At 45.0% G+C, this 25000-nt stretch overlaps 1 protein-coding gene across 21 annotated transcripts in view; it reads left to right on the top strand.

Annotated features, from left to right (window-relative positions):
• Positions 1–25000, top strand: part of LOC117215611 (disintegrin and metalloproteinase domain-containing protein 11) — a 72980-nt gene that overhangs the window by 32995 nt on the left and 14985 nt on the right. For 14 of the 21 annotated variants that reach the window (XM_033461980.1, XM_033461975.1, XM_033461971.1 and 11 more), the window contains 17 exons: positions 8843–8893; positions 13931–14079; positions 14784–14840; positions 14913–14992; positions 15080–15149; positions 15238–15384; positions 18057–18260; positions 18683–18757; positions 19180–19352; positions 19437–19606; positions 20249–20412; positions 20719–20886; positions 21374–21678; positions 22104–22217; positions 22322–22403; positions 22632–22727; positions 22819–22981. In XM_033461980.1, coding sequence (XP_033317871.1) covers positions 8843–8893; positions 13931–14079; positions 14784–14840; positions 14913–14992; positions 15080–15149; positions 15238–15384; positions 18057–18260; positions 18683–18757; positions 19180–19352; positions 19437–19606; positions 20249–20412; positions 20719–20886; positions 21374–21678; positions 22104–22217; positions 22322–22403; positions 22632–22727; positions 22819–22981 — 2268 coding nt within the window. Of the gene's footprint in view, positions 1–8842; positions 8894–13930; positions 14080–14783; positions 14841–14912; positions 14993–15079; positions 15150–15237; positions 15385–18056; positions 18261–18682; positions 18758–19179; positions 19353–19436; positions 19607–20248; positions 20413–20718; positions 20887–21373; positions 21679–22103; positions 22218–22321; positions 22404–22631; positions 22728–22818; positions 22982–24285; positions 24389–25000 lie in introns of all 21 variants that reach the window. The other 7 variants (XM_033461979.1, XM_033461970.1, XM_033461983.1 and 4 more) reach the window with 4 other exon arrangements.

The raw sequence follows: 25000 nt of genomic DNA, 5'->3' as shown, positions 1-25000 counted from the left end.
TGCGACGCGAAGAAACGGTTATTCGTTGCATATTGAAACACAAATTCCACGAAAGCTGGACACACGATATTTATACGATAAGTCATCGCATCGATAGGATATCGTGCGCGAGAAAGGACAGAGAGAGAGAAAGGAAACAGGACGTCGCAAAAAAAAATAAAAAAGAAAAAAAAATGAAAAGGAAGAAGAAAAGAAGGAGAAAGAAAAAGAGAAAGAAAGAGAACGGTGTTTGACGGACTAGGATTTTGTCGCTGGTTTAAGTTCCATTCGATTACATGTGCATCGCGGTCGCGCGTGGTTTGCCCGGGATCGTTGGAACGCGCGAAGCCGTTTAACGTTTCAATTTTCCGCGTCTGGATGAGAGGTTGGTCGTTTTTGCGACGTGTACAGGGTGTTGCAGGGTACGGTGTTGCGCGGATACAACAGGGTCGTCCGTTAAGCCGTTTTAAGCCACGACAGGTACGAGCTAGTTAGGAAAACAAAGTGGTATAAACGCGTAGAGCAACGTGGCACGGTCCGTGCTTTACGAGACACGCGATTCCGATGTTTCGCTCGATAGCATCGAGAATTTAATATACATACGTACATACGTACGTACATACTGCGGCCGAATCGATGCGGACCGTGGGAAACGCGCGACGACGAATCCGCTCTCTATCATCGCGTTCGTTAAAATCGAAAACTAACGTCATCGTGCAACGCGATCCCCTCGCCGTATCGATTCTCGTGTTTATTTGCACGCGGCACGGCTACCGATAGAAATCCGATCGGAACGGCGGATCCACAGCTTGGAAAAGAGAGGTACGGACAACAACTCGCTTCCTCGAACGTTTCTTCACGATCTGACACGATCGGTTCGTCGAAAAAGATAGAAAGTTTCCGGGGTGCAGGATACAGGCTGCTATACAGGGTGGTCCGTAATTCACGATACAATTTGCGTTATTACAATTTGCAAATTTCCGTTATGCGTGAATTTACTTGACTGCCAGCTAGCATATAGTCAGCTAGGTAGGAGCGAATAATCGGTAGAAGGCTATTTTCTACGTGGGGATAAGTCGAAAGCGATAAGTTGAATACAACTTTTTCGTGCGAAATCTCATTTTCGATAAAGTCGGATTTGGAAATTTGCCTGCGACGCTGCCGCTCCGACACCGTAAAGTATTCGGTCCGGTGTACGGTCGAGTTGTAGTAACGCTATGTAAATTTGATGAAACGGCTGATCTTGGCGTGCACGTGCACGATAATCTGCCGTCAATCGTCTGCCTCTATTTCTGGCCAGCCGAAAAGTTGCGTTATCTGCCCGATGCCATTTCTGCGATAAATCGCGAACCGCTGTGTATGGGAACTCGCGTACAGGGGAGACGCGTGTAATGGCAGCTGTGACCGCATCAAAGTACCCCGTGGCATATGCGTGTAAATATAATGCACGTGAATATTTGAGAAATCGCATAAGACGGAGATGGACGAGATATAACGGAATGCTAGCTTCGATAAACGATACGAACGTACAACGAGTAACGCGTGTCACGCTGCTCGATTTTACCATGCCAAAGCGGCATTATTATTTTTCCCCCGATTCCCACTATTCAGCGGCGACCTCGATAATCGTGACGTACCACGGACGCAATTAGCGAATCGAACGGAATAGAATGCAACGTAATCGGATCGAATGGAATCGAATAGTACTCGATGATTTCTACTTTTGCACGAACGTCCAAAGACGCCAAAGACACACGACTAATTACGAGATATTCGAGCAGTGGATATCTGTGAGAGCCGTTGACGTTGGCTCCTTGCTTTATATAGGACAAGCGGATGCAGTTGCGACGACAACGACGACGACGACGCTCTTTCATCTCGGAAAGCTTTCATTTATTTCGAAAACTTTTCGTTCATCGGGAATCGAACGATTTACGGGAGAAAGGAGGAAAGGTCGGCCGATTGCCGAGCGAAAAACCTCGTTATTGACGAAACAGGGACAGGGGAACTCTGTCAAATTTTATTTCCACGTTACGTGGGTCGACGGCGTGCGCGTCGTTGCACGAGCCTAAAACTCGCTATTACTCGTAGAGAAGGATATAATAGGTACAGCCAGCCACAAAAGTAATCGTAGCCTCTTCAAAACGGAAGAACTTTTTTCAAATTGGACCGAACCACTCGAGCTTTTTCGAGAAGCTAGGGGGGGCTAGTTCGCCGGATGATAAAAGAAACGTTAAGGAAATTGAAATTCCATCGTTCCTACCGATTTCAATGTTGTCAAAATTGCTTTTACACGTCGAACTAGCCAACCGAACCTTCTAGCTTCTCGAAGAGTCTCCAGTCGTCCAATTTTAAAAAAGTTATTCCATTTTGAAGGCTGTACGAATACTTTGGCGGCTGACCGTGCGTATATATCGGACGATGTTGATTTCCAAGGCTTTTCTTTCCCCTGATGCACAAAGAATATCGCTCCAAGTAATTAGAACAAAGCGCAAACTCGCTGATCGAGTTAAAACGGCTAGCGCCGATGCGAAAAGAAGCTCGCTACCTAGCGGGTATCCGATGGATGGTTCGCGTTTTCCATGCTGTTGCTGCGTCGCGTTACGTCACGTCGCATCGCGTCGCATCGCGTCGCATGGCGTCGCATCGCGTTGTGGGTGGTACGCTGCTAGTCGGCATTCACGTTTCAACGATGTATCTGAATTCGCCCGTCTAATTCGTCCAGCGAAACAAAAGGCCGTCGATCATTTTGTTCTTTAGAACGTGCCACGCGAGAAAATCAAGTGGATTTCAGTGAGGCGAACGAGCTGCACCGTCTGTAGGTCTGCGAGCCACGATATTCCTATTCTCCTTACCGATCTGTGTTCTGCTCGGAAATAAAATGATTTTCTCTCTCTCTCTCTCTCTCTCTCTCTCTCTCTACGCGTGTTTTGTCCGAATTCATCGAAAAATGGAAGAGGAAGAAAATCAGTCGGATCGGATTACGTCCGAGAGGCGTGTGCTTTTCCAGCAATTTGTGCCTGCAAGGGAGCGGGAACGCGTACGCGTACGAACGTTACTGTTCCGACCACTAGTTCCACAAACTCGTAGACTGTCACGTCTGCCATATGAAATTCGGATTCCCGTTACTTTGTTATTTCTACTAGCGTCGACTCGTACGATGGATTATACGAAACCGCGAATCGGTTAATTCCACCATGGGCGTGACGCCCGCGATAGTTGAATACCACGCGAGTATCGCGTATCCGGTGCAGAATTTTAGCTACGTGCCAGCTCGGGAAATCTTTGCTGCGAAACGTCGGCTTCGCGAACAGAGAGCAAAAGGGAGCAAAAGAGAGCAAGATAGAGTAAAAGAGAGAGAGAGAGAGAGAGAGAGAGAGACAGCCTGGGCGCGAAATCGTTAAAAGGCCCGAGGCGAGAAGAAACGAGCCGAGTTCATCGGTTGCGACGCCAGCTTTTTTCCGTGGCGAGGCCAATTTTTCCTCGGGTTAATCGTCCGATCGCGCGCAGTGTTTTTGGGAATCGTCCGTCAGACGCGCCCTGCCATTTTCTGTCATTTTCTGTGCGGCTAGACTCGCGTTTTCGCATAAGCAGCGACACGTTTCTAAGTTTCTAAGGAGAATTAGTGAATCCACTGTCGTGAAAAATATGAGAAACGATGAAAACGTTATGGAAAAGGGCAAGTTTGTCCGACGACACGGGCAGAACCTAAACTTTCGTAAATCTTTCTCCTTGCTGCCATCAACTTCGCCACTGGGCCGCGCTACGTGGCAGATTATACAACTTTCTGAACCGTTTAATTTCACTGTGCGAACATTAGGCCGCGGCCCTCCTCTTACTCCACCATATAATACGTTCTAATCGTGTTTCGCTGCAACAGCCGGCAAGCTTGCCGACGTTGTTAAGAGAGGCAGGGTCTCTGGTCGATGAAACTGATTTAGATGGAACAATCGTAACGCGACTGCTGTTCGAAATCGTCGGCGAAACGAGTGGAACAATGGTCGGGTGGGTATCAGCGACAGAAGCAGAGTTGCTTTAGAGAGCGAAACCTGAAATATTCGCGATTACGTTCGTAAGACGTATTCGAGTAAATGGTTAGGTCGATCAAAATTTTTAACGATTCTGCAAACGCGTAGCATCCCAACGCCACGGTCGATTTGCAGTAACGGTGTGTGAATTTGACCAAGCTATAGAAAATTAACTATAGCTATAGGAATTAACAATTAATAATTGGAAGCGACCCTTGCTTTGCTTTACTTACTAAAAAACGTAGCAATAATTTATCTTAGTGTTTGTTGCATAGAACGACATATACATTTGCTGTTTAGATATCACTGGTTGCTGTTAATCCGTCTTGCGAGTCGAGGAATTAAAGAATCTGTAGATAAAGAGCTTGCAAAGTGACAAAATATACGTATACTCGCTTATTCTGTTATATCGTATTAGAAATATACGTATAAGATGTGACAAATACATATTATATATTGCTGCTTTGAAGATAAACTTAATCGGGCTACAACGTACCATTATACGTAGCTACGGTGATTATGAGCAATCAAATCATCGCAGTTTGATCTGTAGTTAAAATAAGTAAATGTTCGAATACTTTTCACCGACAGCGTATATATTTTGCAGAGATCGGAAAAGTATTTAAACCGATATTAGCGATATTAATATAATATAAATTAATATAATAAGTCTAACTATTCAGTGGGAGTTTTACGGCAGCTTTGACTATTCGTACCGTATAAATATCAATTTTGTGCTAAATACGAGTTTGCAAGAAAGTGTTGCAACTTGTGGGTATATCTTCAAATTGGATAGACATTTTAGCGTGCATATTAGTGCGTATAATTGCGTGTAATAACGTTGCTACACGCGATAATAACGTGACTGCGAGTTTCGAGGCACGAAGCTTGTGTTTCCGATCGCGTTTCTATCGTTGCCAAAACACGTAAAAAATGTTATGCCTCTTTGTCGATCCGTCCCTATTCGTCTTTAACACTCGATTTAACGTGAGAATTAACACTCGATCGCATAACGTACGTACTTTTACGGGCCATTGTACCCAGAATTCAGTCCCATCCGGTGGCAGACAATTTCCTCGTGTCCGCGTCGTCTTGCCATTTCGTCGCGGCAACTCGATGGAATTAAAAGTTAATTCGCCGTACTTGCCCTAGAGAGACAAGGTAGCGTACAACTTCCGATTCAACTGGATTCAATGGCAATTCTAGTTCGAGTTCGATCGATCGATCGATCGATCGCTCCTTCTTTTCTTTTCCTTTTTGTTTCTACGATCGAGTACACGCTGGACGAAACGTGGATGAGATGCACGAGATGAGAACGTAGATGACGTTGACAAGCCGAGAACGTTGGTGAGGAAGACGCGGCCGTCCAACGAAGGGCAACGTACGATAACTCGGCGATTAGTTATTAAAGAAGGGCGAAGGTGGGAAACAGAAGTAATTTCGAGCGCGTCGATTACCCCCGGCAGAATTCCTCTGGTCGCTCGCCTACCTGAAAGTCGCCCCACGACCGAGCCCCTATAGAAACATCGTCATTGACTATCATCTATTCGAGGCCCTCTTCGCCTCGGGCTTATTTTTCGTATACTACGAGGAACTAGGCCACTGGCAACCGAGTCTTTTTATCTGCACGCCGTCCATTTTATGAATTTTATGAAACCCCGGGATGGGCACGGAGATGAAAAAGTTTCGCGGGCTTTAATGAAACTTGGGAGAAAAGTTTCGTACCCGACTCGTATATTTTTCCATCGGATACAGACACGTGTATTCGTGGCGATTTCTGCGCGCGTTGTGCGCTTTTCCAAGTCTTCGAACCCCTTTTCTCTCATTCTGTTTGTGCCTTCCTGCCAGGGCCGGCCACGGGGATCGGTGTAGCGAGCCCGGTGTAACCGGGTGCCGGCACAACGGAGATTCACAAGGAAAAGAAACAAACGAAACGGATACTTCCTAACTGGTTCAAATTAATTTCATTTTAGAAACTCGGAATGTATGCAGCACGATTAAACGCATCTGGCGTGTCAAGTATTCGAAAAGATAATAATTGTGACTTTTTCTGAAATAATTGTGACTTTTTCAATATTTTTAACGACACGACGACAAGAAAGTCACGCGTTTAAACATCCTAATGTTCGTTCGTTTCTACCATTGTCATCTCTTAGAGACGCGAAACGCGTAAAAATGCACGAGTACACATTTGAACCTTCTTTCGCGATATTTAGAATTCGCTTGTAATTTATATTTTATTATTATAATTATAAGCTAAATAATTAAATGCGTCTTTTTGTTGGTTGTGGGGTTGGGACGGCCGCCCGTATCGCGCGCTCGTCAATCCGCTACTGGTCGGTGACGGGGCGCGTTTGATCGATCGTCACGGATCAAGCAGAAAGCAGCTGGCCAAACCGACATCGACCGTGGAAAACTCTGGCTAGCGCAACGCTAGATGAAACGAGCCGAGAAACAGCGTCGATTATCATAAGGGGGTGTGCAGTGGGCAAGTAGAAGCAAAGGAGGAATCTATGATCGAGCTGGCTCGATGGCTCGTTTATCGGCAGGCTCGCGACGTTTCGCAGACATAGCAACCCGTCAAATGTGCTAAACGCGCAACGTGCCGAATGGTTATACAGGGAAAATCGACGAAGCGTGACCGTCACTGATTGCTAGGTGCAGCGGAACGTGACGGTTTATGAGAAGAGGGGGACCAAGTTGGAAAATGCTGCTGCAGAATGGTTTGCGATGCTGCGTTCAGCATCGTCTCGCAGTTCTGTCGAGATTTAGGTGGAGACGGCTTGTTTTCGGATCTCGATCCATCCAGCACGAATGTTCTTAGGAAAGGATATCGCTACCCTTTCTTCCTACCAAGCTACTCTTCTCGGTGTATAGCTACCTAAAAGACGTAAAAGACGTAAGAAAAGAAAAACGTGATATGCGGAATAACTGTGGCCGATGGGCGTTTTTACGCCACTCCGTTCGAAATACCTACATACGTATTAATCGGTTCGATAATACCGCGTTCAAGTATCGTTTAAATCGTCCGAGTGGATGAAAAGATTAACAAGTTTTCCGATAAGCGATGGAGTCATAGCGTCGTACCATGGTATGGTACAACGGGCGAGCCATCCTATACACATTGACGGATTGCTTTCAAATTACACTATTACGACAGTCGCGTCTCGTTACGGTACTAACGAAATTTCAAAGAGTTTCGCGTTATTGGGTCGGTAGTACGAGTGATCCGATGCCAATACGTCTCGTAAATTGTTGGTCTGCGCGTCGCGTGCGTTGTTGCGTGTGCAAACCTCGTAACGGATTAAAAGAGCGATATTCGATCGATCGTTGTTTCAACGGCAGACTCGTTGCGTTTTCACAACACTTTTTCCTAATTGTAAAAGAAGATTGGGAAAGGGGGCGAAGGAGAGATTCGTTTGCGTCGAACCAACTGCTGTAAAAGACATTCAGCAGGTTTACTAGGACCGTGCACCGACTCTCCGTACGATAAAGGAATTTCCAAGCTAGACTCCGAACAACACTCTGGCTCATAGATCGATAGACGACGACGTTGCGCTTCGTTTGTCGCAAAATAATGGACAAATTTCAACCTTTTTATCGTAGGAAGAGCTGATGCGCGATCTTGGTAAACGTGCTGTTGCACACGTGACCACAACAACACGATGCCACTGGCAGACAAATAAATAATTTAGCGACATCTACTGGATCGGCAACTTTTCCACTATTTTCCATTATATCGGCCCGATATAATGTACATAATATATTTAGGAAAGGATGAAGCGTCGTAGAAAGCGTTGGGATGCTTTCGCGAGCCACTGTACGTATATCAGGTTATTCTTTATTAAACACGCTTCCACCACTTGTTTTCGCGACATCCTCTAAGGCTTCCAACACGACCAAATATCGCATGGATCCGAGTACGCACCTTCTTTCTCCCCGTTGTATTTTCGTGCTCGAGGCTAACGCTGTCCGCTGCGCTGCCTGGACAGCTGTTGAAAAAGCCGTTCGATAGCCGTTTTAAAACACCTTGGTCGATCACGATCGTGTAACGCGAGCGTTATACCGTTTTTCGATAAGAGACCAGTCACTCGATGATACGACCATCTGTCAATCTTTTCGTGCATGTAGTTTCGAAACTTTCATCTCGGGAAACTTCCGTCCCTCGTGGGAGAAAATTCTCAGACAACCCGTCCAAAATTCCTTTGGGCTACAACTTGGTTCGTTGTTGCGGACCGAGTGCTTCCCATAGGAATTTTCCTCGCCAACTTGAGAATTTTCAACCAGCGAGCGAATGGGACTGGACGCCGATCGCATTCGCGTACTCCCTGGCTCTGCCCCTCCTACTACGATTGCACCACAAGTATTTGCACGCTTCCAAATTATGGCATATGTTTACCTATTTACGTGCATAGAGACAGATGGATAGATACGAGCGTAACAGTAGTTCCAGTGCGACTGGAAAACGAACGAATGAGACAAGAGTGCGACAAGTACGTTACTTGTAAACTAAGTTAGTAATAGTTTCTTTCTTAGCCGTGATATTATTATTATTTTTCGTTTGTTCGTTTAACCGATATACAGAATAGATTTCGAACAAAGCTGTTTTATCGTACGGTTGCCTGTGATATTATCTTAGACAATCGTATACAGTTGATAGTTGTTGACAGAGACGATAGTCGATATTAATTGGTTGGTAAATAAAAAGACAACGATCAAGACAACAATTATAGGAAAAAGTAAAGAACGAACGGGCATCGAAATACTTAGAGACGATAGCGTGTACGTTGTCGATACGATTGCCGCTAACCGGTTCGTTATTTTTTTCGTTTCAGAAGGCGACTACACCTTAGATGATTCCTTTTGGAACGAAGAGACTTCCGTTGGTAAGTTGAAAAGAAACGGCGAACGCGGTTTTTCGAACGTTTCGCAACAGCCTAATTACGCAACAGCCTACCGACGTACGACTATCTTGCGTCGAGCGTACGGTATTACGAGGCCGAGCGTTTGTCGCGCCACAGGTACGGAGAAAGAGAACACGGGAACGCAAAGTTACGAGACGATCGCGTAAATACACAATGGATAGGAAGTTGTAGGTTGTAGTCAAAGTCAGTGTTCTCTTTGAAGCACGGTACACGGCTCGGCGACGTAGAAAATTCAACGCGCTCGAAATAAGAGCCGAGATACTAATCGCGCACCGAACAGAATACTCGAATCAATGCTATCGCGTAGAAGAGCAGCGCGACAGCGTATCCGCCCTGCGTTCTCGTTAACGTTGTCGCGAGACAAAGCGTTTTTCATCGCGTAAATGCTCGTGTTTTCGAGTTAACCCACCCGCTTGGACCCTTTGCGAGCGAACGGCTTTAGACTGGCGACGAAAAGGACTCGAGAGAGAAAGAGAGAAAGAGAGAAAGAGAGAAAGAGAGAAAGAACGAAGGATGAAAATCGAAGGACACGCGGGAAACGCACAGATTTCCTTCGAATCGCGATGAAACGTAGGCGAAGGAAGGAAAAAGGCGGAGATAGACCGCATTGCAGCATATCCCTCGGAAACTCGATCTGCGGTTACATCTAGTACTCCGGACGCGCAGAATGCTTTATCGTTGAGTCAACAGCGGTGATTGGCTGGGAACACGAAACTTAAATTGGGTTAAATTTTAGACGGGAGGACGATGCGTCCAAGTATAAAATGGACGAGACGAGGGTAACCGATGTAAAATCTCTTAAAACGGCGGCCGTCGCTCCGCGACGCGCCATCTCGTCCAGTGAGAAGCGGAGAATTTCCGCGGCACAGAATACAGCATCGTTTGTATTTCTAGTGACACGGTTTTCTCTCGCTGCACGAGACAACGCGATTTCTTTCGTTTCACGGGACAATTTCGTTCGGTCTTTCCGGATGCTGTCGGAGGAAAAGCGTCGGGACATCTGAATTACAAAACAGGCGGCGGCCGGTTAAAGCGTCGTACACGCTTGCCCGAAAAAAGGAAATTAATATTCATACTCGTATTTGATTAGACGCGTGGCTGACCGGTTGGAAAGTAAACGCGCAGGTCGGCAAGCAAATCCGCCGAGAATTTCGTCAGCGACACGGCCGGCATCTAACGACTTGTCGCGTCCGCGTCGGTTCGATTAATAGCGATTCGTGCTTCCGAGTGTAGGCAGCCAACCTGCGGTAAACGATACAGCGTACACGACTCGAGCTATTGTATCGAGTAAATCGATGCACGCAGAGTTGCACGCGATATTCTACCTGTTTCTCTCGGAGATCTCATGTACGCGGAGTTTTGCGAGCGTCTGCGAGTCTCCGGAATCTTCCCTTGAACGATGGCTTCGGTTTCTCGAGGACGCGCGGAGGAAACCTGAAAATGCTAGGATAGGATGTTCGGATAGGATCGCATCGTCGTGTTATCTGGAGTTAACTCGTGTTATCGCGATCACGAAAACGATCGTCGCGGAAAATTTCTACGAATAGATTGAGCGCGTTACGCGAAACATTTTGAGGTTCCGTTAGCGCCGTAACGAGACGCGACTATCTCGACGATAGTAGATAGACAGTAGACTCTGAAGGCGATCTGAATATATAATATATCCGATGATATGCCGGATTTTAGGTTGTAAAATGCAAGATTGCTGCCTGAAATCTAAAATATGCAAAATTAGTTTCAAGGATGCTTTCGAACGATTATACATGGTTGCTAATTAACGGTATAAATAAATAAAATTAACAAATAAACAGTATTATAAAAACAAAAAAAAAACTGATCGTCTAAATAAAAATCAGTGATCAGTGGAGATAGTTTGGCGGGCGAAAACAGGAGGCGAAAACAGGACGCGATACACTGCACGCGACCGAATAGAATTAAATACACGGCAATTGCACAGAAACGACGCGATAAACGGCCTGTCAACGCGACGTTCGACAAACCCATGGACGGGGCCAACTTAATCGGTCGGTAATCTCGGTTGAACGAACCGTTTCTGGAAATTCGATTTACGAGTCTAGTCGGTTGGTTCGTCAACGAGTAAACCCCTTTAAACTTCCTGGCGACGGTCCCTCGAAAAAGCGGAAATAAAACGAAACAAACCTACGCCGTCGACAGCGCGTCTTGCTAGGATGAGAATATCTATTGGAAGTCCGTGGTTTGTTCGTCGTAGCATATGCGTCTATATGCGCATAGGTTGGACGGATCGGGCAACTTTTAAACTTCTCTGTCGATTTCGTGCGAGAAGCGCGGTAGGTGGAGATCGGAAATTGCACGGAGAGGATTCACGCTCGTAAATACTAGTTGCGAGAAAAAATATCAGCCCCGTCCGCCTTAACTCCCCCTTTAATCGGACTTTACGCTGGGAAACTCGAAGCTATTCCTAGCTGGAAAATGACCAGCTCCGCGCTCTCGTTCCCTTCGGCAACGAGATTTTACGTTTCCGATAGGTACTTTCGACCGCTATTTTGATCGATTTCGATATCCATATTGTTACTATTATTATTATCATTATTATCTTTATTATTATTATTATTGTTATTATTATTATTATTCGCGTCTTTACTTAATTCCATATTTTACAATAGGTACAATAGCAAAGTTCCCCGACTTTCTTATCCGATTCACCCCAAATCTCTTCTGAATGAAATTTCGGTTAGGTTTATTATAATTTACCGCATCGTATGTATTTAATTGCATTCTTGCACAAATGCAAAACGTTTTCCCTAAAAGCAGCAGGTGTCCTAAATTCTAATACTTACGAGTGGCAGTGTATGCACGTACGCAAAAGTTACAAGATATTTAATACAAGCAGGTAATATTTCGCAGAGATTAAAATAGTATTGAAACGGTCAGTTATCCATCGTATCGATATATTCAGTGAGAGCATATTTAACCTTTAGTATATGTCTAAGATGCTACGTTATACGTATCTATCCGATAAATATACTACGGATTTTTATTCAAATTCTTGTCTTTATAAACCTAATTAAACAAATCTGTACTTTTTAAGCATTTCAAATTTCCTAAAAACCCGTAAAAATTCGCAATGTAGGGGCAAATATCGTGCAATTTCTATATGTATATACATTTTCCGATTGGTTTCAAATTTTACCGATATGATGGTGACAGTTGCGCCTTATTAAGTGCTAATAATATTTCAAAACGTTTCCCGTAAAACATGCAATATGGACTGGATAGTCTATTTATCGCGAAAACGATAAAATACCAATAATCTGGAAATTACGAACAGCGTTACAAACATAGGAAACTACGTACGACTTGCGTATTCGAAACGGAAAATAATCTGTTCCGCGTTCATACTCGTTTAATAACTTGTAATTGAATTTGAAGAGAGAAGAGGGCAAGAAAACCACAGAGAGAAAGAGAGAGAGAGAGAGAGAGAGAGAGAATGGAACTCTCTCTGGTTGTATTTGCAAGGAATGCTACGCGACTTAACGAGTTAGCCGGGCATGATTAGCATAACTGTTATCGCTAGAGTTACCTGCTACTGGTTAAATTCGACACGTAATATCTCGGTCAAATATGTACATATTTCGACGTGCTCGAACGTATTTCGTCAACAGGTGTTACGTGTCGACGCCCGTTAAACTCGTTCTTTTCTTTTGCTTCGCTTATGAGAAAGTTTCGAGGCAGAGGAGACGCGATAACGAGTGCAAGATTCTGACAGCGAAATTCGATCAAACAGACGGATAGCAAATTCAATAGCAAATCGAGCGCGAAGGGGAAGACGATCGGCAAATTATTTGACCATTTCGTCGGGAGGAAAATACCTCGATTCGAGTGGCATGGTAATTAGTGGCTCTGTCGTTAATCGCGACAGCCGCGTAATAATTCACTACACGGTGATGTCTACGTGTTGAAAAGGGGACGACAGTGGGAGGGTGCAGAAACGTGACAAGTAAGTAATTATCCATACACTTCATTTTGAATGGGACGGGTTAAATCGGGCAAAGCCCGGACAGTCGATAAGAGGGTAAACTAGATACTACATGCTTCGAGGAGGCTCTCCTCCACTGATTATCTCGACTCATTCGTAGCTCGCAGCAGCAACAGTTTATAGCGTGATGAAAAAAGAGATCGAAGGAGAACTCGCTTACTCGGATCCGGTTAATCACAGCTGCTTTTCGATTTCGCCGGAGGAGGATTTTCTTCTTCCTCGTCTTCGACTAGAAATTTGATCGATCCTCGTCCGTATCTGTAAGAAGCCGCCGTAAGACTGACAAACATTGTGTACAGATAGTTTATAATTCATATTAGACGTCAAGTTCTCGTTTTCAAGAAGATACAGTTTAAACGCGTTTAACTAGGGACTGGCGTTTTTTACTTATTTTCACGGTTTACCTATTTTACAGTTTGAACTCCTATCGATTATTTAGCCCTGTTCTCGCAGGAATTGGCCAAATTTAAGTACACTCGTCGAATCCTGAAAGTCGATTTTATCGTAAACAAGGCTCGAGATGAGAAAACGTGGTTGCATAATTTCCACATATTTTTTCACGTAGACTCGTCCTCTGTCCGATCGTAATAACGTTGCCGCCCCACGCTGTACACCGACTGCCGACAAATAATGTCGTGTGTTCGCGTCTAATTTGTCCGCAGACATTGGCTCTTGTTTTCCATTTCGATGGAAATCGAAACACAGATCGATGCTAAACTGTAAACGCGGACTATCTCTGGATTTGCATTTTGTCTACCGTTATCAGCGAACCGTTGGCGGACGCACAATATGTAAATTATCCGCCGAGATGTCTGCAGACGACTGTCCGTTATTCGGCGCTGGCTTAAGTCACGATTTCCCAATCGTTCGACGCATTTCGCAGGAGGGCGCGCAAAGAAACAAGGATGGCATGTAACGCGACAACGAGCTATCGTAAAAACGAAGCGGAACTTTCGATTGAACGGGAAAATTGATTTCAGGTGAGGCCGAACGACTACTACAAGAGTATCGACAAAACCAAGAGCTAGTACAAAATATCGGGGGCCATTACTATCAGATCATCTATCCAGTACAGTTACGGCATCACGAGAAAATGGGGATATCCACGAGAGAAGTCAGCATATCCAAGGTAATTAATCGCCCGATTCTTCTGTTTTCCTAATTTCTCGGAAAGATTCGCGAGAGACTGGAGCTGAATTTACACCCTTTCGCTTTGTACGATCACCGTGGACGATTCGTCGAAAAACATTGTTCGCTGGTCGCTTTGGACGATTGTTTTGTACGTAAAACAAAGTAGAAGCAATTGACGAATCGAGTTTCATTGCGAAACGGCACCGTCGAGCATACGCGTATATCTTGTGTCGTAGAAGTCGTAGTGCGTGTGCCGTTACACACGGTTTCACACGGTGCGAGTACGGTTCTATACGAAAGCGTATTCGGACTACCAGTTGACATTTTTCGCACGCACATCGCACGAAACGAATATAAAGTCTTACTATTTTTTTGGCCAATGCATCGGTAAGAATTTTAACGAGAATGTTCCATCGAACGGACGATTAAATTGTATCGTTTAAGGACGGCGAAATTATTTCCTGTTTCAAGATCTGTCGGTTCAATTTTCGTGAAATCCTATCAAACTTTTGTAAACTAGTAAAATAAATTCGTGTTGCACGTCCACCGCGGATCGATCGTTCGCGGATCGATCGTGCAAAGTGAAAAGTGGCAAGTGTAAATTCGGCTTAACGACCGGAACCTATCGCCTAATTTTCTTCCGTCCGTCGGATCGACCTAAACGCTTGTTGTTGGTAACTCGAACATTTTCTCACGTTTTAGTATCCTCAAAGAGGATACGGAGAGGGTGGATATCAAAACAATAAAGGCAGAATGAGAGTAAGTGTACGGAAGTTTGTAAGATGAGAATTATATACGCTTGATGAGACCGAGTTTCCTTCGATTTTGCAGACGGGCAGACATTTTCATCGGACGTCCCTCTTGATCAAGGCCTTTAATCATAAATTTCGCCTAGATTTAGAATTAAATACGTAAGTGGATCGTCGCTTGTGATTTCGGCCTCGGAATCTCACAGGGCACGCATCCGTCAACTATATCGAGAATATTTTCTGTTGCAGGCAACTTTTAGCTCCGAACCTTATGCAAAAAGACTTTTTAGCCAACGGCGCGGAACAAAGTTTTAAACAGGTAACTAGAAACCGCTCGCCGAATTGGCACGAATTTCCAGCTGAAATTGGATCGTTCGATCGAACGAATCTCACTGACATGTTTGCAGGAGATAGAGCATTGCTACTATCACGGTACCGTGAGGGATTATCCAGGAGCTAGCGCTGCTTTTCACACGTGTAACGGTGTCAGCGGTGTTATTCACTTAGGCAACGAGACATTCGTCATCCATCCGTTTTATGGCGGCGATTTATCGGTCAGTTTAATTATTCGAAGGCTCTGTATACGCGCGTGTCTACCGAAGCGCGTGTGCGTCCCGAAATCCGTGTAGTACGATGAACGCGACGCTCGTCTCCGCGATTCAAGCGACGAGTCGCGAAAAACAACACACACTACTTGCATACTTTTATTAGAGGGTAATGGCCGTTTACGTACAGGGGCTGTATAAAATGGCAGAATGCGTCGTTCATAGAGAAGGCCATCTAGCTAGGCCACCTAGCTTCCTTCGCGCGTTCACACGAATCACGTCGATCGCCGAATTTCGTCTTTAAATAATCGCGTCGTTGTTCCGTTAGATACGTTGCACGGTATAATATCGATACAAATTGAGAATTCGCCTCGTATCTGAGAATTCGTAATTGAATACGCCTTGAGAAACTCTCTATATCTTCTTTCTTCTCTTTTTCTTTTATTCTTTCTCTCTCTCCTTTTTTTTTCATTTTTACAAAAATGAAGGAATTTTTAGATGAACCAACTCTTGGCAGAAAGAGGCGATTTCAATGTTATGTAGGGCACGAAACGATGATCGTATGAACGAAGGTACGCAGGAAACCTAACAGAAGGTATACAGATAACTACACAAGTATATAGGCTAGAGTTAAAAGTAAAGAAAAGTTTTCGAAACGCATTTGTACCGTTGTTATTTCAAAACGAGTACTACTTTCGGTCCGCCCGTGCGTACATTGTGGGGAAAGAAAATTCGATTAGCGTTCGGGAGAATGTCGTTTCCCTGGGGGAACGTGACGGGTTATTCAGGGTCTTGGAGGAGCCCAGGGCAGGATACAGGGAGCGGTGTGGACACAGAGGGTTCTGGCTAAACGCGAATGTTTGGCTGGATCCTGTGAAGCCGAGCAGCGAGTGTTTCGAGAATGGCAAACACAACGACAGGACGCGACGCGACGCCACGTCAGGCCGCTCGATCCAGTTTCGTTAGCACGGCAGACGAAGCGAGAGGATCGAGTTAAGCCGCTATCAAGCCTGCTCGACTCGTAAACGAGTAATCGGCTGCTGCAGCGCTAAATTCTCTAACTCGCAGCCGCCTTTCGTTGTTTCTACGTTGTTGCACAGCTGTTTCTACGTTTACCTGATGACGACTAACAAGGAGGGTCGCAATCACCGAACCACAGCTAATTTCTCGATAGTTTCGATACCAACGTATCAGAGGTACGATTTAGCGATATCTGGGCCAGATAATTAATTGTAAAGGTTCAAACATATGTATACTTATTAATTCGTTAATTTCTGCCTGTACAGATACAACGAGTTGGTTATTTATCTAACAATCTGGCTCGATTGTCGCGTTCTTTAGAAATTCAGCAAGTGTCCTGATACGTATAAACGGGCATGTATGCCCTACGTACTTTGGTTTTCTGTCTTTTCCGTTAAAAATTTATCGTCTTTTCAACGTAAGCGCGCAATGCGCACGACCGTCGAGAAACGATGGAAAATAGATTTGAGACTAGAAGAATCTTCGCGCGAGTACGGAACTGAAGGTGTGTGTATCGAGGCACGAGGCGGATACCTGAAATATTTTCTTGCAACGTCCATAACTTGGAAACTGAGATATGTTCGTAAGACGTATTTCTACCGATCTTCGTGTGTAGATTTTAAATTTGGACGAAAGCAACGTTGACGTTTCGTAATCGAAGATTAAGGAACAACGCGGCAGAGAGAGAGAGAGAGAGAGAGAGAGAAAGAGAGAGAGAGAGAGAGAGAGAGAGCTGGAAGATAGCTAGGCAGGCAACCGTCGTGTGCTTGGCAGAGACGAGTTAAGTGGGGACGTTCTTCTTATATGCATGAGCTGTTCTTGCATTATTATTCATGAAGAGATCTCGAAGTAGCAGCGTGCTGGGAAAAAGAAAAATAAATTGTTCGCGTCGCGAGAAAATCAGGATGCCGCGTAAGCATCCGGCTAGTCGTCGTCGTCGTCGTCGTCGTCGTCGTCGTTGTCGTCATCGTTGTCGTCGTCGTTTCCTCGGAAAAGGAGGATGGTCGAAATTATAGCTCTTCGGGCATCAAAAATTCTAATAATAATATCGTCCAAGTACAATCATCTGTGGCAAATGTAACGAGAATGTTGTAGAAGATATAGACGAATTTTTCGTAATCGATACATCGCAGCTTGTTTTAGAAGCGAGTTGTAGTGTAATTAGAAAAACGTGTGCTTGATAGAACATTTGAGTTGTCTTCGTTTTCGAGTTACGGTCATTTCAGATGAAAACGATCGTATCGTACTTGGGGTATATTAGAATTTTAGGTGGCTGAAGGAGCAGAAACTTGTCACTTTTTTGCCATCCTCGTGTGGCGGATGACGGGATCTCGGGTCTCGCTGGAGCCGGGAATTCACGCAGCCGTTGTCGATACGAATCGGTTACGATTGCGAAACGAATAGGTGAAACCAATTTGGAAAGAGATGGCCTGCATGGACGGATTCGGGACGCACGATGGTTCGGCGATTCGTTGAAACGCTGGCATGACGATTAACCGAGAAAAGATGGAACCGCGGATAGTAGGTCATAGTCCTGGTGCAGATGCGAGAAGAAAAAGACCGCGCGATATAAGCCATAATCGAATAGAAGAAGGGGCGTTAAAAAAGGCGGGCAGCGAACTGCTCGGAGAATGTTAACTATATGCAGACCTCTCTTTTAGCAGAAACATCCTCACGTTATATTTGAAGCTCGAACAAAGGCTAACAAAGGCTGCGCTAACTCGGGGAATCTTGAGTGGCGTACAAAGAACCGCCGGCAGAAGCATGTTCTGGGGCTATCGGAGACCACTTCCGATCGATACAAGAGAGACGTCCGTGAAGCAACCAAATACATCGAAACTGCCATCATTATCGATAAGGCTATGGTATGACGATTTTCTTCCACTACTCGTCCCTTTTTCCGATCCTTGATCCGATCCGATCCGAAAGATATCCCTGGCGTTTGGCGATGCGTTTGCCAAAACCGAACAGAATCAAGGGAGTGCCAATCACGATCATAATCGTTGGAGGAAAACGCGCGACGTCGTTCCAACCAAGTTTCCAGGGAGCCTGGTAATAGTAAATTGGCCGGAACCTTTCGACGTGCTTGAACCCGCGCCTAACTCAACGATAATTGTCATATCGCGCGTCGCGCGTCGCGTTTCCGTAAAACGAAACGATACGATCGGCTTTAACGATCCCAATTGTCGTAAATGAAAACGTAAAATCGATCGCCAGGCCGCCACCACCACCACCACCTTCTCTTCTGCTTCGCTTTACGCGCAAACATTCGTTTTCCTTGCTTCAGTTCGAGAAGAGGAACGGTAGCACCAGAGCCGAGGTCGTTCATGATGCCATCCAAGTCGCTAATATAGCGGACATGGTGAGTGCGAACCGTTCTATCGGACCTTTGTTAAAAGGCCCGCTTTCAAAGTTTCTATCGCGCATAAAAATAAGCGGACAGATACCGCAAATGGATATCGATCGCGTTTCCTTAAATACGAAACAATCTGTACACCGTAGAAAACAGAACGTGTGATAAATAAAAGTTGACTACGGTGTCTCGAAAGTCAAGTGGACACGAGCAGAAAGAGCAAAAGTCTTGCCTTTTCCACTTATTTTTGCACGTGGAATCGCTACTCGACCGTTCGTACCATGATTTCGATTAAACTCGATTGATATCTACTTGCACCATTGGTCCGCTTGCTCTTGTGGCCGACCGTAAGCGTGAGAACGTGGCCTCGTAAAGAGCGAACCACCGATTCCATTCGTTCTTTTCTCAATGTTTTTCCTCTCTTTTCGCAGTATTTCCGCACGTTAAACACTAGAGTCTCCGTCATATACATCGAAACGTGGCAGGGCATGAACCAGGCAGACATCGGCGCGGGCATGGATATCAGTCTCGCTTTGCTCAATTTAAACGATTACACGATGCGAAGGATGTTCCATGTCCCTCACGATACCACTCAATTACTCACGTACGTATCGAGACGATTCGTTTGTCAGGCAGCGTGGCATCGTTTCTGAGAAATTTTATCCAAATTCCATTCTTGAACACGCAGGGGCGAAACGTTCTCCGGTGGAGAATCGGGAGTGGCTATACCTTCGACCGTTTGCAAACAAAAATCCGTAGGAATCAGCGTCGATTTGAACACCTACGAGCCTCATCTTTTAGCCGGTACTATGGCTCACATGATCGGCCACAATATCGGCATGAGCCACGACGACGGAAGTTAGTTTCTATCCGCAACTTATAGACGTATGATAGAAGAAAAGGAAAAAGCAAAAGTAACGCAAGGCATCCTATCGTGCATAAGTATCGGACGCTTGCTGCGATCCAATCGAAACATTGATTACATTTCGAAACATGTTATTTGATATTCTGAACGTTACTATAGAAGAATGGTTCTCTGTCGTTCTGTCAGAAACAACCGAAACAGGTGCGATATACCTGCATCGATCAAGTTCCACGTTTGTCTCTGATAGACAGACAAACAGACAGACAGTCAGACAGCTCTCACATCCGATCAGATCTATCGAAAGTTTTATAACTTAGTTGGAAACGTATATTCCAAAGGTTCTACAGATAGGTCCCAAGTCACTTGACTCGGCTGTTTGGCAATCGATAGCAGCAATTTTCGTCCACCTCCGATTATCGCGTTCTCGTTTATACCAAGTCTATACGTCCAACTATTCGTCGATATCTATTAAATTTAGCCGCGTAGTTGCCTGAAATAAGATCAGAGGCGGAAATTAGATGAAAGAGCTTCGCTCCGACTGTATTCTATATATTTACGAGATATTACGATGATTTGCAAGTGTCGAAATACTTATGCGCGATAGCGTAGTTTGCTGATATTCGAATTGTTCGTAGGAAGCGAGTGTATCTGCCGCGAATGGCACGGATGCATCATGGCTCAATCGATCGTGGGTTTGGAAAACGTTCAGCCGTACACGTTTTCCGAGTGTAGTAAAACGGATTACATAGAGTCGTTAAGAAGCGGCAACGGCTTTTGTCTTTTGAATAAACCAAACGAGGTAAGACGAAAGACCAGGTAAGAGGATTCTAGTTGAGGCTAATTGAACGGAGGCCGAGTTTACGACGAAACGAACCGTCCCCTAAAGGGAGAATCGTTCGCTTTACGAGCGTGCAAAAGCAAATCACGAGACGCCTAAGAGCCTCCTCTCGCAACGCGATACTTTTTCACTGCGGTTTCAATGAAATCTTCGTGAAACTTTCTCATCTCGGTTCGTTGCGCCGCAAACTAATTTCCACGATAGCGTTGTTTCGAGGAAAAAACGTAAACGCGTTTCTCCTATCCTCGGGCCGACCTCCATTGACAGGTGGTGCTCAGGACGTCTTGCGGAAACAGGATGATCGACGACGGGGAACAATGCGATTGCGGATCGATCGAGGAGTGTCACGACCTCGATCCTTGCTGCGATCCGATCACCTGCAGACTTACCTCGGAAGCGGAATGCGCGACCGGCCCTTGCTGCAGTGATTGCAAGGTAAAATATTTCTCCTCGAGTCCGTCACGAATCTCGAATACCGTGTATCGAAAATCTATATCTCTTTGGCTAAAGATGTACGTGACTGATAGCGGCGAGAAGTACGACAAACGCGTCGATAAACGCAGGCGGACAGAACGTCTGGTATATCGGTTTCTCTCGAGTCGAGTAAATAGATAGATAGTAAATAGATTCGAATCACCTCGAATAGGCTTCGATGTGGTAAAACTGGCGAAACTGCTGTTGCTAGTCACTCGTGTAAATGCGTTTTCCACGTCCCGAGCTTTCTACGTTTTCTTCAACCCCTCGAGTTATAGTTTAGTTACGTCGTATACGTAAGCCAGGTGCAAAGTCAATTGGACGTTTATATCGGATACGTTTTACCCTCGAGTGGACACGTATATACCATACGTTTACTGTCTGTTTGCCGGCAAATCGGTTTGAACGTCGAGGATCCATCTAATCTCGAATGATTTTGACAACGTAGTTGCTGCCTCGTGGCGTCGTATGCCGGGAGTCGACCAACGAATGCGACTTGCCGGAAGTCTGTACCGGAGAGAACGGCCAGTGTCCGGCGGATGTTTACAAGAAAAACGGAAGTCCTTGCGGGAACGACGCTGGACATTGTTATAACGGCACTTGCCCGGCGTTGGATGTTCAGTGCGATCAAATCTGGGGACGCGGTGGAGTTGCCGCGGACTACGAGTGTTTCATACAATTCAATTCCAAGGGCTCGCTCAGTGGACATTGCGGCACCGATTCTTCTGGTCACTACATCAAATGCGATATAGAGTAAGTAGAGGAAAAGTTTTTTCTTTTCTGTCCGTAATTAGTCCGAGTTATCCTGACGCTAGCTTTCGGTCGTTACGTCGATAAACCGATTAAAGGTGTACGCGTAACTTTTAAAACGTGCATTCCTCCACTGAAAATTTGTATTTGTCGCGCCGCATTCCTCAAAAATTATCAAACGATATGGGAATGCGCGCGTGACGGTTAAACGCACTTGCTACGTCAAGTATCGAGAAGGATATTCTAAGTAATTGTGATTTCCTCGATATTATTAACGATATGGCGTTATTATTCGTCTCTATTGTTATCCTGTTATCCTGTTGACAAATTGTTTCGGGCCGAAAAATATTTCCGCTATCCGGTAATTCGTTAAATTTCGGTTAAATCGTAATGCTGTAATCGTAATAAGTAATGATACGTAATCGTAGGAACGTTCGTTGCGGGTCACTGCAGTGTCAGCGAGGTGGCAAACAGCCAATGTTGCCAGAAGCGGATCATTCGATAACCATAATCTCGATAAAGGGCGCAGAGTACGAGTGCAAGTAAGCAACCGTTAAATTTCCCATTATCCTTCTATCGTAATCGGATCGTAAGAATCCTGTTGTATATATTATGAATAACGTTTGCGTCGATTGTTCGCATAAAGGTCTACGACTGGGAAGGTGGATGGAACCGAGATGCCTGGCATGGGTTTGGTACGGGATGGAACATCCTGCGGTAATCAATCGGTAAGAGAGACGACTTTCTAATCCGTAAAAGCCGCGAACTCTCCCTTTTCCGATGTCGTTACGTTAATAGTTTCCACGGGAATTATGCCTGTTATAAAGATCGGATTACGCAGAGTCGAATGCCGTCGAATGGAGTAACTACTACTCTAGCTCGTAGCTGCACACCGAGAAACGATCGATCGTATATGGATACGACAGCGTTCACGTATACTTGTTTTCTGTTTTTAGATTTGCGTGAACCAAACGTGCATAAACCTGCCCCCGAACTTAGGCAACGACAAGTGCCCTAGCAATCACAACAATAACGAATGCTCGGGGAATGGCGTAAGCAAAACTTTTGACACTCGACTAAACGACTTGAGTCGTTCGACATAAAAATCGGCCGATTCCAAACGAAATTCGCTTGTTCCCGTAGGTATGCACCAACTTGAATAAATGCTTCTGTTACGTTGGATGGAACGGACCAGATTGCTCCATACAGCAGGAAATTCCAACTTCCCCGCCAACCACGTCTAGCACCGAATCAGTTGGTAAAAATAGTTCACATCCTAAATTAGGGAAGAAAGAGACCCCCTACGGTAAGTTGCGATTCGTAAAACTCTAGAAGATAGAAAATCGTCGATCTCGAATTTCGAATTTCGATTTCGAACGAGGCGAGAAACCGAAGCTGCGACATCGATCCACCTTGCTCGAATCGTTCGATTCGAATGGCTCGACCAGCCTCGGTTTCGCGTAGCTCGCGCGATCGTTTCTAGCCTGTAATCTAACGATAAGCAGACAACGGTAAATAAGAAACGAATAGAGTATAATAATAGTAGAGATAATAAATAGTAGAGTAAGCGTAGATACGCGGCGCCGGTTACCGGTTACGGCGGATGTTTCTCAGCGTCGAGTCGCGTGATCGATCAGTTTCCTTCTTCCTATCTTATATGTATGAAGTATAACGTATTAACGTGTTCATCTGTTTGATACGCGGAGAAGAAGAAGGAAAAGACGAGGCTCTTGGGTAAGACAGAGGTGGATAGCAAAGACGGATGGTACCTCGGGACAATTCAACAGGCGTGATAAGCGAAACGTTCTACCGTGACCGGTAATCTTAGAAAGGCAGACATTTGTCGATCGTGTAGATGCGTTTAATTCGCGATAAGACGAAGACTCGTCCCGTATCCCGGCGGAATATCGGAATAGCCGCTTGATTATTTGGGGCCATACCATCAGCTGTGCACATAAAATTCAATGCGTTTATACGTATGTATACGTATATGGAGTACGAGCCGATTTTACTCAAGTTTATTCGATTACACTTTTCCACTTTCGATTCACGACTCTGCAGTGAAAAGAACGATCGCGGATGCCAACTACGCACGTGGTCACGGCGATCCTTATCGGGCAATACCGCCCGTTTCCCTTACCAACGATGCAGCGAGCCTTCTCACTGTTTTACGGTGAAGCGGATTACCAGCTGTACGCGCGAAACTCTATCTTCCGATGATCCTCGAATCGAACGCAATCTGTGACGTTCGAATCGAATAGTTAGGCTGGAAATTCGAATTCACTCGGTTGCTAACACGAGTATACGTAATCGTTGTTGTTGCGAGTTTACGCAGACCGATGTCGTACGCGCGCAGGTTGCGAGTAAAGGGAGATGGAGGAAAATAAGAGGAAACGAAGAAAATTGTTCTTGGAACAAATTCTCTTCCTTTCGTAGCGCTATTCTCTTACTCGCATACAAGTTAATCTTTTTCGGACCAACCGATCCTAGCAACTTGCTTTTACCACGAGACAAATGAGTTTCGAATGTTTGAAAAGATCGTGCGAGATGCGAAACACGCGATGTACCTTTCTGATACGCGTAGATTACAAAATGTGATGGTCGTTTCAGAAACAACTAACAACACTCTTAGCACCGGAATGATGGTATTAGTCCTGATGGGTGTGGTCAAAGGAGTCTTCATTTGTTTTGCGCTAATGGCCATTTGCTACAGGTACAGTAGCAAAATAAAGTTGTTGAGTGGGTTCGACCAACGCCTGTCATTGTCAAGTAATTCCGTGGCTAGCTGGATGATGAGGCATCGCACGCGGCCGTCAAATTGCTCTCGTAATATTGATTCATATTAGCCTATTTACTCGATGTTTATTCATATACATATATTTATCTATATATGTATATATACATATACCAATGTTTTTTTCGATGGTGTGCTCTGAATGTGCTCGTGCTCGCATAGCGCGTACGAACGATCGCTACGATCGTGACTATGCTACACGAGCGAGGGATCTACGTTTCTACTTGGTGTCGCATACCAAGGGACGAAAGCAAAAGTTGTTGCGTAAACCGTGCGTCAGTGGATGCGCTTATTCCCGCGTCTAATTCGATTTAACTGGATTTCTTAAATATCCGGTTAAATAGTCGTTTTAGTGCGGAGAGTAATGGCACAGAGAGGCGTAACCGTGTGCGAACGTGTCACGGAAAGTTTATATTTTATATTATAGAGAAGAAACGAGGGTGAAGAGAAAAGAAGAACGATAGAACAGGAGTAAGAGAGACGAGAAACGGGAGTGAAAGTTAAAGAAAGTTAAAGATTCCAGCTTTCGTT

This window comes from Bombus bifarius, unplaced genomic scaffold (assembly GCF_011952205.1).
Source record: "Bombus bifarius isolate JDL3187 unplaced genomic scaffold, Bbif_JDL3187 scf7180000009755, whole genome shotgun sequence".
Lineage (NCBI taxonomy): Eukaryota > Metazoa > Arthropoda > Insecta > Hymenoptera > Apidae > Bombus > Bombus bifarius.
Note: the sequence above shows the minus strand (reverse complement) of the source record. Positions and strands in the feature narration are given on the sequence as shown.